The sequence below is a fragment of the Diceros bicornis genome, chromosome 8 (assembly GCF_020826845.1).
Source record: "Diceros bicornis minor isolate mBicDic1 chromosome 8, mDicBic1.mat.cur, whole genome shotgun sequence".
Taxonomy (NCBI): Eukaryota; Metazoa; Chordata; class Mammalia; order Perissodactyla; family Rhinocerotidae; genus Diceros; species Diceros bicornis.
Genome location: NC_080747.1, coordinates 72,334,865 through 72,353,573, shown reverse-complemented (window position 1 = coordinate 72,353,573; position 18,709 = coordinate 72,334,865). Strand labels below are relative to the sequence as shown.

Sequence of the window (18,709 nt, the reverse complement as noted above, 5' to 3'; positions counted from 1 at the left end):
GCTCAAGCTCTTAAAATTTGTAATATCCCTCACTTTATCTTTCAACAGTTCCCAGGCATGGTACTGGAGAGCACAGAGGGAGGAGAAGAAATAGAAGACCAAATGTTGAGCATTTCACAAAAGAATTGTTTAAACTACTGGATCAGACCAAGCATCACACCGGATAGAGAAGTTAGATTTTCCTCTGTAGTAGTTAAGACTAAAGATAAAATAAGTAAGATGTATTTTCCTTATTGATCTCGCCACAGTCAGAACTGCCAAGTGCGGCCTTGGCCTCTGAGGGCTAAAGCAGTGTTAGAACGAACTGAGCACTCGTAGGTAGATACAAAGATTGTGAAGAAACACCATTCCTGCCAACCGGATAACAGGGAAGGGCGGGCCGAGGAACTGAACAATGTAAATTAGAAATGACAGCTTTACAGTGGTCTCAGAGAAAATCACTTTACAAAATGGAAGAATGCTGTAACAACCTATGGAGTTTTCTGTGTTGGATTTTTGGTTCATAAATAACAAAATTCACAAATTAAAATAACTGACTCGAAACATTTCATTTTAAATATTCCCACGTGTTTTAGGAGGTCAATCTCATGTGAACATTACCTGTTCTTTAAAAAACTTGCAGTCAGACAAGCAGGTGATGAAAATATCATTCTAATTTCACTGCGAAAGTAATAACATAAGGGTTAAGTCACAACATTCTCTAAAGCCTGCCTCCTTGTATCTTATGTCTGAATATACAACTGATGACATGGAATCATTATTAATGAAAATAACTACTCTCCTAAGAGTCTTCCAAATTCTGGGCATACTTTGTGAGTGCTACTGCTAAATCTCACCAAAACCCTTCATAGTTGATTTGATTGAGTCATCTAGAATTAAATAAAATGCTTCCTTCTGAAAACAGAAACTTATGAAGCTCCAGAGAATAAACTATGAAGATATAAAAACAGTCTGCCTTAAGGAAGACTCTGATTTCCTCCTGCATGTCCCTCACCTACCAAGGGGACGGGATAGTGCCTGTCCTCAGTATACCTCTGTTGAATGAATGAATGAATGAATATATCAATGACTTCTTCAAACTCAGACACGGTAAGAGAGAATCACAGTTAAAATGCAAATGCCTTAACAGCAAAGCCAAACCCTCTTTCTTATGTCTAGGATAAAACGACCAAGGCTTCAGAACCAAATAAAAGTGGTTTATAACTTATCAGACAGAGCCACCTCTTAGCCACTTCACATTCAGTACTTCCATTTGTCACGGCCATCCATTTTTCTGTCAAGGACTGGTTCATTTGGCTTATTTCTGGCAGAGTTTTCCTGGAAACACTTGTGGAACTAGTAGCCTTCAAGGAGGAAAGAAAAAAAACAACAATCAGGAAAACCCACATGCATGCTGAGTAATAAATAACACAGTAAAGCTGTGCACAGGTGGTAGACAGGCCCCGCCCTCTCAGACAGCGAGGTTTGCTGGAGCTTTGGCGTCATGCTCGCCTGGCATTCCAACTCCCGGCCTTGGCTGCTTTGCTTGGTCTGAGCCTTAGTTTTATCATTTAGAAAATAGGATAACACAAAAGAATTGAAAACAGGGACTCAAACAGATACACCAACCTATACTTTTTGGTTATTGTGAATAGCCAAAGATGAAAACAACCTGTGTCCATCAACGACATCACAGGGTGAATGTGGTATATAGATATATAATGGAATATTATTCAGCCATAAAGAAAGAAATTCTGATATACACTACAACATGGATGAAAACATACTGAGTGAAATAAGCCAGATACAAAAGGACAAATATTGTATGATTCCACTTATATGAAATGGGAAAATTCATAGACAAAGTAGATTAGAGGTTACCTGGGGCTGGAGGTAGGGGGAAATAGGCAGTTATTACTTAATAGTGACAGGGTTTCTTTTTGGTGTGATGAAAAGGTTTTGGAGATGGATAGTGGTGATGGTTGCACAACACTGTGAATGCAATTAATGCCACTTAAAAATGGTTAAAATAGCAAATTTTATGTTATGTATATTTTTTACCACAATAAAAAAATGAGATAACGATACCTACCTCTCTGGGCTCTTGTTAAGATTAAGTGATATTAGATACACAAACCTAAAGATTACAGTAGGTGCTCAATAAATATTGGTTTCCTTCTCTCCTTTAATCACCTGCAGACTTACTTTTATATCAGTGGTTCTTAAATTTGGCATGCATCTGAATCACCTGGTGGTCTTGCCAAAGCATAGATTGCTGGGCCCATCTCCATAGTTTCTGATTTAATAGGTCAGGAGTGGAGCTCAAGAATTTAAATCTAGCAAATTCTCAGGTGATGCTAATGCTGCTGGTTTGGGGAGCACACTTTGAGAACCACGGTGTCTGTTAAAACCAAATGGCTCAGCCAGAGGTGTCAGAAATCAGTGTGTGGAAAGAAAAATCTGTCTTTCATACAGTCTTCCAAAGACACAAGTGCTCTGCTATGTATTATACCTGTGCCTCCACTGAACTTATGAGTCAGGAAATTCCACATCACTTTTGTTTATTGCTTAAACAAAGGCCTCTTGAAAAAGATATGTAACCATGACTCCTAAAGTTCCCTTCAGCTTCTTCATCTGAGTCCCAAGCGTCCCCTGTAGTTCAGTCATGAGGAAGCTTTTTTCCCTCCCACATCCCAGGAACCTTAAAGCAATGAGGTGCTCCCTACTGGCCCCTACATACCATTTCTACAGTGCTTTGTTATAGCAGCCCAAACAGGCCAAGACACTTATTTTAGAGTGGAACCCAGTCCAACACTCTCGGAGGCCACTGAGATCTCCAATCCATTGACCTATTTGTTCATTATCCATCCCCTCCTCACGTCTTCCTGACCCAGCTTACACTCTGTGGTCAGCCCTATAATCGGTCCTTTGCCAACACCTCTAACTCTTCTGTCCCTTTCCTAATGTATCTACCTAGCAAGTCCATCTGTAGTTAAACTCAACTCTGGACTACTCCAGAATCCAATCCAACCAGTTTAACAGCACTGGAGAAAATCCTAAAATTGTGCTGACTGATTTCACTTTACGTCTATAACCACAGATTTCAAACAGGCATTCAATACTGTCTAGTAATTTCCCATGACATCTGCTTTCTCACTCTCTGAGACAACTACTGCACACTTTCCTTTTATTCCTAAACCTGTGACACTGCTCCTCCACTGCACTCACTCTCGGAGAAGACCTCGCTTTGTGCATCACTGAGAAAACTAAAGCCATCAGGCAATAATCACCTTCCACCATCCACCTACCCTCACCTGCACTGTTCCTTATTAGAACAGAATAAATATTTCCACTCAAACCCCTACATTCTGCATTGGATCCTGCTCCGCTCTCCTATTTTGGGACAATTCTGCAATTATTCACTCTTTCTCATCACCATCACTTTCTCCATCTGAACTGGATCATTCTCACCAGCATATACACATACCTTAATACCACCTTTCTAAACAACAACAAAACCCTCCCACAGTCCTCTCCTCCCCTTCACAAAAAAACTTCTCAGAATCGTCAGTCATTGTCTCCACTTGCTCCCCTCCTATTCTGGGTCTTTCTCACTCTGTCCGGTTTCATTCTCTCTCCCCCAAGATGACTCAGCCTTAACAAAGCAAAAACAAACTCTGTGCTCATCTTACTTGACCTCTCAGTACTACATGACGGAACTGCCCACTTCCTCCTTCTAGAAATACTTTCCTCTCTTGTTTTGATGAGCCACCCTCTCCTGGCTTCCCCTTACCTCAGAAACCAGTCCGTCTCAGTCTCTTCTGTCTCCTCCTCACTGCCTGACCTCTAAATGGAGAAGTCCCTCACGGCTGGATTTTGGCCCCCTTCTCATTTTGACTTTCTCTCTGGGTGACCTTTCATCCAGGCCCCTGGCTTTAAATACCATCTACAGTTTGATAACTACCATGTTTCTATTCTGGTGCTGACATCTTCCCTGAGCTCCAGATTCAGACATCCAACTAAGACTCAGGAGGTCCTCTCTGAGGACATTTCAAACTGACCCATCTCTCATAACTGACCCCACCTCACATTCCTGACTCCATCTCATGTAACCCTTCACCCTTCCCTACCAAGCTCTGCCTGCCTGGCCTTCTTTCTGTCCCTCAGACACGCTAAACTCACTCTTGCTCCACGGCCTTTCCATGTGCAGTTCCCTCACCAGAAATGCCCTTTCTCTGAATCTAGGCATGGTTTAGACCTCTGCTCAAATGTCACAGCTTCTGTGAGGCCTTCCCTGACTGACATTTCTAAAGAAGCCCACCTCATCAGTCTCAAATGGCCTGTTTTATTTTCTTCAGAGCACTTGTCACTCTCTAACATGATCTTATTTATTTTGCATTTACATGTCTATTGTCTGTCCTTCCCTGCAGAATCCAAAGGCCATGAATGAGGGCAACCTTGTCTGTATTGTTCACTTTTATCCCAAGCACAAGAGCAGAGCCTGAGACACAGGAGGCCTTTGTTCACTGGTTGATTGAACAGCCAGGACAGAGCAACCAAGGGCATTCTTCTGACTATCCCCAGCACGGAAACCTTCGTCTCTGACCATTTCCTGTCCCAGGGAATATAGTAAGAGGCTATATGGATGTCGAGTTTAAAACATTCCTGACAACAGAAAAAAGCACAAATTAGGAAAACAACTGTGTATGCTTTTGTCTCCACGGGTAATGGTGTAAGCTTGGGGGCTAGACTGCCTAGGTTTGAATCCAGCTCTGCTACTTCTGAGCAGTGCAACCCTGGGGAAGTCCACCTCTCTGAGACTCAGTTTTTTCACTTATAAAATGGGGGAAATAATACCAACGGGAGTTGATGTGAGGATTAAACATACTGATCCATTTGGAGTACTTTGGTGCCTAACGCGTGATGACTGTAATTAACATTAGTCATTACTGTTATTATCATCATTAATATCGTTATTTAATAATAAAAAGTTAGTGTAAAAGCAATGAATTTGGGTTCTGGGATCTCATCTGTTAGGAAGCCAAATGAGGAAGTGAGAATTACATAATAATTTTAAAAAGCATTCTAGAGCCAGCCCTGATGGTCTAGTGGTTAAAGTTTGGTGCTCTCACCACTTCGGCAGCCCGGGTTCATTTCCCGGTTGCAGAACCACACCAGCCATCTGTCAGTTGCCATGCTGTGGCAGCGGATGGCATAGAAGAGCTAGAAGGACTTACAACTAAGGTATACAACCATGCCCTGGGGCTTTGGGGAGAAAAAATAAATAAATAAATAAATAAATAAAAAGTATTCTAACAAAGGATCTTATTATTTTAGTAAGAAATTTGAAGCCATACAAATGATACAATGTTTCAAACATTGTTCTGAAATCTAGAGAAAAAAATGATTTTTGAAAGAAACAGAAAGTATAACGGATACCTGATAAGTTGTCACAAAGTTGGCATATGTTCCAGCAAAAATGTGTTTGACTTGAACATCCACAAGGTCTAAAAGAAAGTCATAAATCCACGCTTATTGTTTTTAGAAGTAAAAAATACATCTTTTGTTGTCAACCTAAAATTGCTCTAAAAAATAGCCTTTAAAAACATCTGATGTATTATCAAGCTAAATTTACTTATTTATTGGCAATTTATATTCTTTTAAATGGATTTTGACTACAAACAGCATAAAAGATTAATTTTGTCATATATTTACTCAGCTGAAAATTTAAATTTTCATGCACTTGCATAAAGAAGCCAGGCTGATGTGCTGTAGAAGCGGTTTCATTAAATATATAAAAGCGTATCATTCTGATGCTTAAGTAACCTATTTGGGATCTTCTTTTATATTACCTTAATGTTTAGAAATGATTACCAAATACTCTAGGGATCACTGCAAAAGAAAAAATGTACATCATACAAATGAACAGTAACAGTACTAGAAGAACCACAGTTCTGTACACTCCTTTGAAAGGAAGCTGCATAACATTTCTCTTCCACTGCCTCAAGTAACACAAAATCAGGAATTGGTGGGACCATTCATACCTTCAGCAGAAAGCAGGCAGCTAATGTCAAAGTTCTCTGTCTGGGCCTCTGGAGGAGTTGGGCTGCTCGTGCAACTTGGTCCACGACCAAAAGACACCACTTGACCAGTGGTGTAGACATATGCAAGGGTGTGATAACTGCAAGACGGAGAATACATTAAAACAAACACCATGATACTCATGCTTTCTGAGGAGGACGATGTCTCAACACAAAATAACAGGTTTATCTTACACTAAGCATGCAGATCCCTTATCACAATGTCAGGCTTAGAGGGTACCAGATGATGTGGCTAACCAAATGGGAGGTGAGTACTAACTTACTACTGACCTTAAATGTAGAATATTATTGATGGGTCTCTACTATGGTTTCTATAATTTGTGTTTTAAATGCAAGTGCTTTTTATGAATTGGGTAGATGATACTCAGTATCCTCATAATTACGTTATGCAAAAGTCTGAATATAAATGCAAATATATGTTATCTTCTACAAGCATGAGATTAATTTTATCAACTCAAGTGGATAAGCACCACTATTTTTGTTAAAAACCCACCCCCCTCCCAGTACCTAGTAAGGTGGTCTATACACAGTAAACTTCCAATAAATTCTTACTAAATAAATGAAATGCCTAGGACAAAGAAGAAAAAATGGAAAAATTAAACTATACTATTTGAAAGAAGTAAATTTTCAGAGAGGAAAATGACCTATAAAAAGAACAGTCACATATTTTAGGGTTTTAAGGTTTGGTAACATTCCATATGAGTCACTTTTAAGTAACAAAATATAACACTTTCTACTCATGCTAAAAAAAAATAATAAAGCCTATTACCTTCCACAATCTATCTGCGAAACTAGGCCGTCAATTCTTTCCACGAGTTGTGGACCTCTGTCCCCCGCAGTGGAGCTGTATCCCAGCTGTCCACAGCTATTGTCTCCAAATGTGAACACTTTCCCATTCTGTTTAAAAAAGGAGGAATCAGACTAATTTCAGGTCAAAAAAAGTAACTAAAAACTTAAAGATTAAGTATTATAAGTGAGTTATATGAGAGCACTATGTGAAATATAAGCTTTATATAAAGAGGAGGGGGTCTTATACTCATTTCTAATTGTAAATGTAGAGTTAACACATTAAACATGAAAAAAAAAATCAGTGGAATTCCCTTAAGAACTAAGCACTTAATACGTGTTTGTAGAATGAATGGATGGACCAATTAACAGGTTCAAGAGTAACACTAACATTTAAGCATAGGCTTGCTTTATTCATTTGAGCATCACTCTAAAAATAATCTCTTTTCAAAAGATGACTCTTGATTAAAACAACTCTAGCTTTCTCCTGCCAATTAAGAATAAAATAATCCAAACATGCTTTTAAAACAAATAATAAAAATAATTTTAAATACTTAGTTTTTAAATAAGCATTTCAACCACATAGTTTTCAAGTCTATTCCTTATGGTGATGGAGAGAATCCATCCCATTGGAATATACTGTATGGCCAGCACAAGAAGGGGAGGAAAACATTCAGGAAGCCGGCTCATAGCTGTGCCAACCAAGAAATAGAACAAAGTGTGTTCTAGTCTGTAATATAGGTTATTGAAAACTGTAAAAATTATTTTGTTATTTCTATAATAATTTTCATCTATAGTGCTGCATTATGAATGAATAATTGCTAAATGGGATTAGCTCCTATAATAACCTAACTTAGTAGATTTCTAAAAATATTTCCTAAGGCTGAAAGTAGCTTTTGTCATAGGATCTTGAAAATTTCACGCTTTATATTGGGTTAACTTCTCCTCTTTGGATATTTGTACATTGAACGGATGTGCTGAGATATTGGTCCACATCTTGCTTTCAACAACAATCAGTACACGTACCTTGTGGTAACATTTCTCTGGGATTTTAAAAAATAGCAAGACATTTTGGATTACCTGCGTAAGCACTGCAGTGTGCTCATAACCACAGCTGATATAAATCACACCCAGATTCCTCAGTGCACTAATCGAACGAGGCTTGTAGCTTTGCGCTGTTGGAAGAAAGCAGAATCTCCAGAGTCTAAGAAGCAGACTCAGATATCATGAGTTTTTATATTTTTTATACTTTTTAACATTTTATTATCTTATAAGTCATTAACATAACTTTTAAGTGAATAATAAGAAGTATTGTTGGCAGTAATTAGCAGTCTTCTAATCCAGTGGTTCCTAAACTCTGCTGCACGCTGGAATCCCCTGCAGGATCTTTAGTGATGACTGAGGCCTGGCTTCCATCTCCAGACATTCTGATTTAACTGGTATAGGGTCCAACCTGGGCACTGGGATTTTTAAATGCTCTTAGGGTAGACAGAATAACGGCCTCCTGAAGACGTCCATGCCCTTTTCCCGGAGCCTGGGAATATGTTAGGTTACATGGCAAAGGGGAGTTAAGGAAGCAGATGGAATTCAAGTTGCTTATCTGTTGACCTTAAAATAGGAAGATTAGCTTGGTAATCACAAGGGGACTTTAACTGAGGAAGAGGGAGGCAGAAGAGTCAATGTCAGAGTAGTGTGACTTGAGAAAGACTTAACCAGCCATTGCTTTCCCTGAAGAAGAAAGGGGACTACGAGTCAAGGAATGCAGCAGCCTGTAGAAGCTGGAAAAGGCAAGAAAATGGTTTCTGCCCTAGAGCCTCTAGAAAGGACCGCATCCTTGCTGACACCTTGACTGTAGCCCAGTGAGACCCGCGTCAGGCTGCGGACCACCAGACCTAGAAGATAATAAATTTGTGTTGTTTTAAGCCACTAAGTTTGTGATAATTGGTTACAGCAGCAATCGAAAATTAATATAGCTCCCCAGGGCATTTCTAACGTGTCACAAAGTTTGGGAACCACTGTTTTAACCTTTGAGACTGCCCTTTGCAGAGTCTTCCAACTGGAAAGAAAGAATGGTTTATTGTAGGAACAAGACTATCTCGTTACCTGGGACATTATTCCCACTGAGGGCCAGCTGCCCTGCACTGTTGCTTCCCCAGCCAAATGAAGTCCTACAGAGAGACAGGGCAAAGCTGTGGGCACCTCCTGCAGCCACCTGAGCCAGGGGGATGCCCTCCAGGGACGTCACCCTCTGTGGGCTGTTTTGGGAGGGGAACGTCTTCCCCAGGCCCAGCTGTCCATGGCTGTTCTTTCCCCATGAAAACACTTGGCCATCTACAAAAATAAAGAAGAGAAATTCAGAATTGCACACACATTGGAATACCAAATCAAGTAGAAACTACCACCCTAATTCTAAAAATCTTTAAAGAATAAAACAGGGATAAAGGAAGTTAAAGTATTCTGGCTGAAGGCAAGAGGCATGGTCAAGACCACCGTCAAAAGCCCCTTCCAACAACGTCTACTCTTCTCCCTCCTAGTTAAGGGCAACAGTGTTCTTGCAGCCACTCAAGCCAAAAATCTTGGACTCATCCTTGACTCCTCTCTTTCTTTTACTCTTTAACCCAGCAAATCCTAAAGCCTCTATCTTCCGAGTTTATCCAGAATCCAATCACTTCTCACCTCTCCATTGTTTCCACATTAGCTACCAGCTCACCATCATTTCTCTCCTGGAAAATTACAACAGCATCTCACTGGGCTCCCAGAGTCCATCCTTGCCCTCTGCAGTCTGTTCTCCAACGAGCAGCCAGGGTGATCTTTTAAAAATATAAGTCAGATCGAACCCTTTAGGAGCTAGGTATCTTACTCAATATAAGGCCAATTCTTTCTAGGGCTCACAAGCCCCACGTGACCAGTCCTCCCACAACCACTTCTGGGCCTCATCTCCCCCTTGCTCAGGCTCTCCAGACCCCTGCTGCTGCTGAGCACACTGCTGGCATGCACCTACCTCATGGCCTTTGCATCTGGATCATTCTTCTGGATCATGGCCTTAGCATCATGTCTCCCTCCCTCCCTTCCTTTTGGTCTCTGCTCACATGTCACCTTATAAGAGAGCTTCCCTGACCTCCTTTCTAAAATAAAAAGATCCCTTCCCTCCACCCTGGTGCTTGCTCTCTGTCCCCTTATCCCGCCTCACTTTCCTGCACACACCTTATCCCTATCTGTTATACTACGTAACTACGTGTGTGTTTAATGGTCACTTCCCCAACTTTCCCCAGATATAAGCTCCCTGAATGCAGGGTCTTAGGTTTGTTCACGCTATACCTTCTTTGCCAGAAACACTGTAGACACTCAGTAAATACTTGCAGAATGACTCCGAGGGGAAAAAAACAACAACATTTTATGTTGAATTTGACCAGAGATGGATAATTTATATCAGGTCAAAAATCAAGCTCTTCTAGAGCCGGCCCCGTGGCTTAGCGGTTAAGTGCATGCGCTCCGATACTGGCAGCCCGGGTTCGGATCCCGGGTGTGCACTGACGCACCACTTCTCCGGCCATGCTGAGGCGGAGTCCCACATACAGCAACTAGAAGGATGTGCAGCTATGACATACAACTATCTACTGGGGCTTTGGGGGAAAAAAAAAAGGAGGAGGATTGGCAATGGATGTTAGCTCAGAGCCGGTCTTCCTCAGCAAAAAGAGGAGGATTAGCATGGATGTTAGCTCAGGGCTGATCTTCCTCACACACACACACACACAAAAATCAAGCTCTTCTAATAATTATTTACCCAGAGAAATGCCAATACATCTCAGATTTTTATAATTTATTATATCTAGTTTTAATTTTTAACTCCTCTAAAGTTATTTCTACCCCTGAAAAGAATTTTTGAGGGCATACTGCAAAATGTCAAACTCTCACGAAGGTCTATGAGAACTCACGGTTCACCACAGAAATGCACTGAGTGCTGGGCTCTGCACAGCCTCTACAGTCCAGACCAACGTGAAGACAAATCAGTACCCCAAGGAAATATCCAAACCATTTCAATAATCAAGAAGGACCATTTGTGAAAACATGGATGGAACTTGAGGACATTATGCTAAGTGAAATAAGGCAGAGAAAGACAAATATTGTATGATCTCACTTATATCTGGAATCAAAAAAAAAAAAACCAGGTTCATTCATACTGAGAACAGCTCCACAGATTGGTGGTTGCCAGAGGTCGGGGGGCAGGGGGTGCGGTTGGGAGGGGAGGCGGCAGGAGGGCAAAATGAGTGAAGGGGGTCAAAAGGTATAAACTTCCATTGATAAAATAAATAAGTCATGGGGATGTGATATATAGCATGGTGACTATAGTTAATAATACTGTATTGCATATTTGAGAGTTGCATGGAGAGTAAATCTTAAAAGTTCTCATCACAAGAAAAAAAACTCTGTAAACTATGTATGGTGACCGATGTTAACTAGACTTATTGTGGTGATCATTTCACAATATATATAAATATCAAATCATTATGTTGTATACCTGAGACTGATATAATGTTGTACGTCAATTATACCTCAATAAACATAAATAAATAAATAAAAAGAAGAAGGAAAGTAAGCAAGGAAAAGAGACTACTATTTATTGTACCCTACTATCTGCTATAGACTATACAGGATATATTATGTACCTATTCTCACTGCATCTTCTAAACAACCTGTAAGTTAGGCATCAATATTCCTACAGAAGAGACAATTAAGACTCATCCAAGTTAAATAACTTGCCCCAAACCAAATAGTTAGAAATGGTGGTAGAAGGACTCATACTCGAGCCATGGGGATTGCCCTGGTCTCAGGGCCTGCGTGGTACAGTGGTTCAGCACTTAGGGCTGGGATGTCAACAAGCAGAGGTTCAAATCCCACCTCTTCTAGTTCTTAGTGTGTGACCTTGGGCAAATTATTGAAAGGCTCTGAGCCCACATTTCTTCATTTCTGAAATGAAGATACGAATAATGCCTGGCTTCTGTGTTTGTTAGGTGATTACATGAGATAACACACGTAAAGCATCTAACCCAGTAGCTGGCACACAGAAGGCAACCAAGAAATGCCACACGACCCCTGCAGCACAGTTGCAACTATGCCCAAGATATCACCAGAGGGACACACAAAAGGATGGGGATGTTAGTAGAAAAAAATGTCAAATCACGACGTTGACATCTTGACTTGTCTTTCTTTGATCTAAGTAAAAAAGACAAACAGGCCTTTGTCTGAGTTTGCCAGTGTAGACAAGCCACTCAGCATAGACAGCAAAGTGCTAGAAATAACACCCTACTGAGTTTTGAGAGAGAGTCAGCCAGTCAGGTCATGTGAATGGAGACAGCTTTACAGCAATGAGACATGAATTAGGCGCTACCTGGAGTATAATAAGAACAAAGAAAATTGAAAAAAATACGAACAGCAATACATCTTATGAAATCTGGAGAGTTAAAAACTTCTAAATGCATTAATATGAACCCCAAAGCATTAAAAATCTACAGGTATCATTCATATTGAAAAAATTACTTGCTGATGACACTTAGGAGATCCAAAAAGCCTTCTTTACCTTCTGATAATGCCAGGGAGTGGTAGTCTCCACAGGAAACTTGTATTATTTTTATATCAGTCAGAGTTTTTATCTTCCTATAATAAAAATGATACAAAATCCATTAATTCTTCTTTAGAGTCGGTCATCAAGTGAACTCCAGAGATTCAAAACTATTTCAGGTAATATGTCTGGTCTAGGGAAATAATTTTATTTTCCTATATTTCACTAGTACCTTCATTTCAAAGCCCTCAAACTGTTTTTAACATGACATCAACATGTACAAAGGTACAGGGCAGAATCCAAAATAGTATATAATGCAAAAGTGATTTTTATGGACTTTTAATACATTATATAATGTACTAACTTTCATTCTATACTTATTAGCCTAAAAGAAAAATAAATTTCTTAATACACATATAGCACAGGGCTTTAGAATTTATAGAACACTGTCACCTACAACACCTAATTTAAGTCCTGTGAGATAAAGAAACCATTAGGTTGAATTCTATTAAACTGACATTTTTGTGGATCAAAAACATAACTATCAGCAATTTCCTATGGTTGAACCTGGCAGAATTCAAAGAGGTCAAACAGATACCAAGTTATAGAACTAGACTCAGACCTTGGTCTTTTCATGCCAAATTCAAGACTCATTCCCCCACGCCACAGGGATCTCTCATACCATTTAATGATCAGAGGAGGTAACAAGAGGTAACTTCCTCATATTAAAAAACAGGCTTTTGGGACTGGCCCCGGGACTTAGCGGTTAAGTGCGCGCGCTCCGATACTGGTGACCCGGGTTTGGATCCCAGGCGCAAACTGACACACCGCTTCTCCAGCCATGCTGAGGCCGCGGCCCACATACAGTAACTAGAAGAATGTGCAACTATGACATACAACTATCTACCGGGGCCTTGGGGAAAAAAAAAGGAGGAGCATTGGCAATAGATGTTAGCTCAGAGCCAGTCTTCCTCAGCAAAAAGAGGAGGATTAGCACAGATGTTAGCTCAGGGCTGATCTTCCTCACAAAAAAAGAAAAAAAAAAAAAACAGGCTTTTGAAAATTCCCAAAGCATGTAATTCATGAACACACAATTCAGACAGCTTGTCATATCACTTGTCCCAGGAAGTTGTTTGTGAGAATACGACATTTCCCCTCCATTTTACTAAGTAAAATATTAGGACCCAGTGGCTTGTGACAAGCCAAAAAGTTATGTTGAGAAGAAAACTCTTCCTCTTCCAACTTGGGTCCAGTGCTTGGGGGCCTGCAAATTAACTGACAATAGACAGATTAACAGGAGAAAAGACAAGGTTTATTCACATGTACAGGTAGGAGCTCCCAGTAATGGAAAATTGGTGGAATAACCTGAATAAAGGTTTATATATATCAACTTAGCAAAATGGGGGCTTTCAGGGCTTCCATGGGAAAGTAGGGAAGGTTTTACTGGGTTTTTTGATGCTGATTGGGCAGTCTGTCTTCACAGCAGCTGAATTCACAGGAAACTCCCTCCGAGGAGGGTTAATGGCTGCTGTATTTTCAGAAGGCTCTGCTTTAGTCAGATAAGAGAAGTTCAGATAAAATTTGTTGCTGCATCTTCTGTAGCTCACATGTTTTCACTTTAAAATAGTCTTTATACCAACTCTGGGGGTCCAAGTGGGTCCCCACAGTTATTCCCAACAGATAAGATGAAGTTCAGAGCGCACATGTTCTCATTTAACCCCACCCTTTTCACTCACAGGGCTCTATCGAAATAATAATTGGGGTTATAAGTTTTTTCCTGCCTCCTTCCCTCACTACACTGTAATAGTTGAGGTTAGGAACTGTGTTTGTCATAGTCTATCTTTGTACCCCGGATTCTTGCATGGTGCCTAGCACATGGAACTCAAAAATATTGAATGAATGAGTGAACTGAAATACTTACTTAGGGGTAAAATTTATTTCCTTAAATTCTCCAATTCCCAGCTGCCCTTCAGAACCAGCTCCCCAAGCGAAGGCCCTTCCTTTGTGACAGACAGCCACGGAGTGCTCCTTTCCACAGCTCACAAGAGCAACTTGTAGGGTTTCCAATGCTGGAACTGGTTCTTTAGGAAGAAAAACAAAACAAGACCCCCCACAAGATTATTAATTTAACAAGTTTATGACAATACTTGCCTTCAAAAAGAAGGGTCACTTGGATTTTTCATCTCTTCCAATGGACTTTTTTTTTTCCAACTTTTTTTTCTTCTGAGGAAGAGTCACCCTGAGCTAATAACACCCGCTGCCAATCTTCTTTTTTTTTTTTTTTGCGAGCCTCCGCCGCAGCATGGCCACTGACAAACAAGTGGTGCAGGTCTTCACCCAGGAACCCAACCCGGGCTGCCAAAGCGGAGGGCACCGAACTTAACCACTAGGCCACTGGGGCTGGCCCCCAATGGACTTTCAGTCCACACTAAAGGTGTGAAAGAAATAAACTCGATGTGTGTTACACTGCCTTTTGGGAATATAGCTGCTATTTAAAGGGTGGGCATCATGGAGGAGGGGAACTTGTAGGGACTATGATGCTTGACCTAACGTTTCTCTATGACGATGGTAACAAAACCCAGCAAAATAAAGGCAGCTGGAGAGAAGACGTGATCGCCTCCACTCTGCTCTCCTGGCTTCCTAGCCCACGGTGAGAATAGTGAATCTCTTGCTCAGGAGGAAAGGGGCAGGGAGCCTACCTTATGAGTGTGAGGGGCAGATGCCAGATCCCCTCACAATGAAGAGTGCGGTACTGTGCCTCCAAATGCACCACATGTGCCCGCAGATGAAAACCTGATCTCATTACCCTACAAGCCGATCCAAACTGCTTTCCCAAAGTGTTCGTCTCTGAATTATTATAGATTTGGAGTTAAGTACATCAGTAAAGTTTTTAACATTTAAGTTTTCTTTTTTTTTAACTTTGTAATCTTATCCTTTGCAATGATTTACTTTCAAACTATGCAACAATAAAAATTTTCCCAAAGATACATTCACTCATGGAGGTAGAAACAGGACCCACCTTCCTGGAGAGCAATTTGGCATTAAGTCTCATGTTGTCCCTTATTTCTACCTGAAGGGGATCAGGATATGCTACCCCAAAAATATGCCATTTTGGCATAAGGATTATTTTGAGCTGAAGGCAGTTGAGAATCAACAGATGCAGGAGAATTCTCTGCTCTCCCCTTATCCACCTAAAAGCAGGGCATAAATTTCCCTTGTGAAGGTGTCCCCTCTCCCCCATACCAGGAAGAGAAGAGTGAATCTTATCACCAGAGCCAGCATCAATAAATATGAGTCTGCAAACACCCTTACTAAAATAACCCTGATCTTCTATTAGTTCTTCCCATATATTTCTAAGTCACTTCCCCACAACTGATTATCCTTCAAAGCCCAAACCCCCTTTTCTTTGTTAAAATGGCATATAAGCCCCTAAGTGTAACCACTCCGTGTTTCCCTTCTTTTCTGTGAACTCCTGTGCACATAAAATATTAATAAAATTGTATGCTTTTTCTCTTGTTAGTTTATCTTTGTTAGTTTAGTTCACAGGCCCTCATGATAAGAACTAAGAGGATAGAGGAAAAGTTTTTCCTCCCAGACACAGCTCTTGGAACTTATTCTAAGTATGCAATCAGAAATTTGGTCAAATATTTACTTACAATAATGTCAATCATAGTATTTATAAAAGCCCCTAATGAGAAAAAACCTAATTTCCACAAAAGTTGAATCATTAAATTGTACTCTCAGAGCCTGGAGTGTTATGCAACAACTTAAAATGTATTGTCAAAAAATACATAATAAAAGGGCAATACATTCATAATATTATGTTTGGTGAAAACGCAATTTACAGAGTTGTATAAATATCGCGTATACAAAACTGTATAATGACATGATTTTATAAAGATTAAATATATAACAGGAAAAAAGGAAACATCAAAATATTAGGAGTTGCCTTCGGGTGTTGGAATTATAGGCGATTTCTTTCCCTGTTTCTACAATAATCAGTAATGGTAAAAAGGCTATTATATATTTTTAATCGTAAGAAACAAGACGCCTAGGGTATTTCTGAGGGAGTTACAGGTGTTCAACCCACAAACCAGTCACTCTGACTGTTCCAGATAGATTCGCGCAGGCAAGGATTGGTCTCGAAACGCAAGGGGAGGGACCACACCTCCGTTCAGAGGAGGATGGTCCAGTTTACTTAAGCTTTCATTCTCGCCTTGAAGATGAACTGGAAACTGAAACAAACCCGAGGTGCGTCCGGAAATCGAAACTGATGAAGTTGCGCAAACCGTAAAGCATCACTCTGTTCAGATAGATTCGCGCAGGCAAGGATTGGTCTCGAAGGGCAAGCGGGAGGGACATCTCTCTCTGTTCGGGGGAGGGCGGCCAGTTTAGTTAGGCTCTCAGTTTCGCTTTGAAGACGAACAGGAAACTGAAACAAACCGAGGCGCGTCTGGAAACCGACGCCGCTGAAGCTGCGCTCAGGCTGCGCGGAGCACCCTTCTCCCGCCTCCCGCGGCCCCGCGCCCCGCTCCTGGGTCCCGGCGCTCACCTGGCCGCTCCCCGCGCGGCGCGCCCCTCCGGCCCAGCTGGCCCCGGCTGTTGTCCCCGCACGAGTGGACGGTGCCGTCGCTCAGCAGCAGCAGCGAGTGGCGCCCCCCGCAGGCCGCCTGCCGCAGCTCGGCGCCGCCCGCGCCCGCCGGCCCCCGCCGCAGCGGCCCCCCGCGGCCGGCGCCCCAACAGAGGTACATCGCGCGCCGGCCGCCTGCCCCGCGTCTGTCCGCTCCGTCCCGCCCGGCTCCCAGAGGCTAGTGACAGGCGTGCGCTGATTTCCGGGAAACCCGGAGGCTGGATGGGTCAGCCCCGCTCCGGTTTCCTCCCGCCGTCCAGCTCGAACCTGCAGCGCGGCCCCGGCACGCTACGTCATCCTGACGTCTCCCCGCGAATGGCTTTTGGGGATCAAACGTGAGCGCCAAGTCTAAGGAGCAGAGGGGCACTCCTAAGGAAGAGCGCCTGGATTTACATTCTAGCTAAGCCACCTAACCTACGAGCTTTGTGACTTTGGGCAACTTACCTAAGGATTCTGTGCCTCAGCTACCACGTCCATGCAATGTCCATAGCAAATCTAATATGTTAGGATAATTTAATAGATAAACCATAATGTGTTAGAATAATGCCTAGATTGCTTAATAAAATCATCTGAGTGCCTACCCTCCTCTAGACTGTTTTGGGCACTGGAAATGCAAAATCCTCATGGTGCTTACATTCTTCTGTTTTTAAACGGATGAATAAATACTTAGTATAATGTCATGTGGCAACATGAAGAAAGAACAGTAGAGGAACAGAGGCTGGGGGCAGAAGGAACTAGTATTTTTAAATTTTAATTAATTTATTTGTGTTTGGTGAGGAAGATTCGCTCTGAGTCAACATCTGTGCCAATGTTCCTCTATTTTCTGTGTGGGTCACAGCCACAGCATGGCTGACAAGTGATGTAGGTCTGCGCCCGCACCCCGGAACCCCGGGCCAGCAGCAGAGGGGTTAACCACTACGCCACAAGGCTGCCCAGGAACTAGTATTTTTTGATAAGATTTCAGGGAAGATGTCTCTGATGAAGTGACATTTGAGAAGAGGGCAAGGGGACATGGGAAATGAGGGAATGAGTCATGCTCGTCTCTAAGGGCAGGGGTGAAGGGGAGCCATTGGAAGGTTTTGAACACAGAAGTGACATAATCTGACTTTAGTTTTAAGAGAATCATTCTGGCTGCTGTGTAGAAAATAATAGAACAAAAATGGAAGCAGAAAAGCCAGTTAGGAGAGGCTGCTGTAGGAGTCCAGGTCAGAAGGATGATGCTGGGACTAAGGTGATATTGTAGAGGGGAGGAGAGAAGAAATGATCGCATTCAAGATGTTTTGAAAGTCAGAGTCCACAGAGTTGCTCATGGATTGGAAGTGGGAGGAAGGAAGGAAAGGGATTAGGATTACTCCAAGGTTGGCCTGAGCAATGGGGTGAATGGTGGTACCCTTTACTGGGATGGGCACCCTGAGGGAGGCGCCAGTTTGGGGTTGGTGTTTGGGAGTCCAGTCTGGTAATAACTGTGAGATGCTTGTGTAGGGGTGGAAAACTTCTCCCTCTTCCTTTCTAGGTTCTTTGGCTGGTCTAATAATTAAATTGACATAAAACAATTAACAGGAGAAAAATAAATTTTGTACGTACCAGAGACCCAAAGACATGAGACCCAAAGACAAGACATGGGACCCAAAGACAGTCAGGCAATTGAGGCTT

The 18,709-nt window shown here is 41.7% G+C and overlaps 1 protein-coding gene across 1 annotated transcript in view; it reads right to left on the bottom strand.

The window, feature by feature from the left end:
* Positions 1 to 17,177, bottom strand: part of HERC6 (HECT and RLD domain containing E3 ubiquitin protein ligase family member 6) — a 48,040-nt gene extending 30,863 nt beyond the window's left edge. The window contains exons 1-10 of the mRNA XM_058546353.1: positions 16,979 to 17,177; positions 14,348 to 14,507; positions 12,445 to 12,521; positions 8,970 to 9,197; positions 7,947 to 8,041; positions 6,850 to 6,977; positions 6,024 to 6,160; positions 5,419 to 5,486; positions 1,222 to 1,343; positions 601 to 660 (exon numbers count right to left, since the gene is read on the bottom strand). Coding sequence (XP_058402336.1) covers positions 601 to 660; positions 1,222 to 1,343; positions 5,419 to 5,486; positions 6,024 to 6,160; positions 6,850 to 6,977; positions 7,947 to 8,041; positions 8,970 to 9,197; positions 12,445 to 12,521; positions 14,348 to 14,507; positions 16,979 to 17,177 — 1,274 coding nt within the window. The remainder of the gene's footprint in view (positions 1 to 600; positions 661 to 1,221; positions 1,344 to 5,418; positions 5,487 to 6,023; positions 6,161 to 6,849; positions 6,978 to 7,946; positions 8,042 to 8,969; positions 9,198 to 12,444; positions 12,522 to 14,347; positions 14,508 to 16,978) is intronic.
* Between the last annotated feature and the right edge of the window lie 1,532 nt (positions 17,178 to 18,709).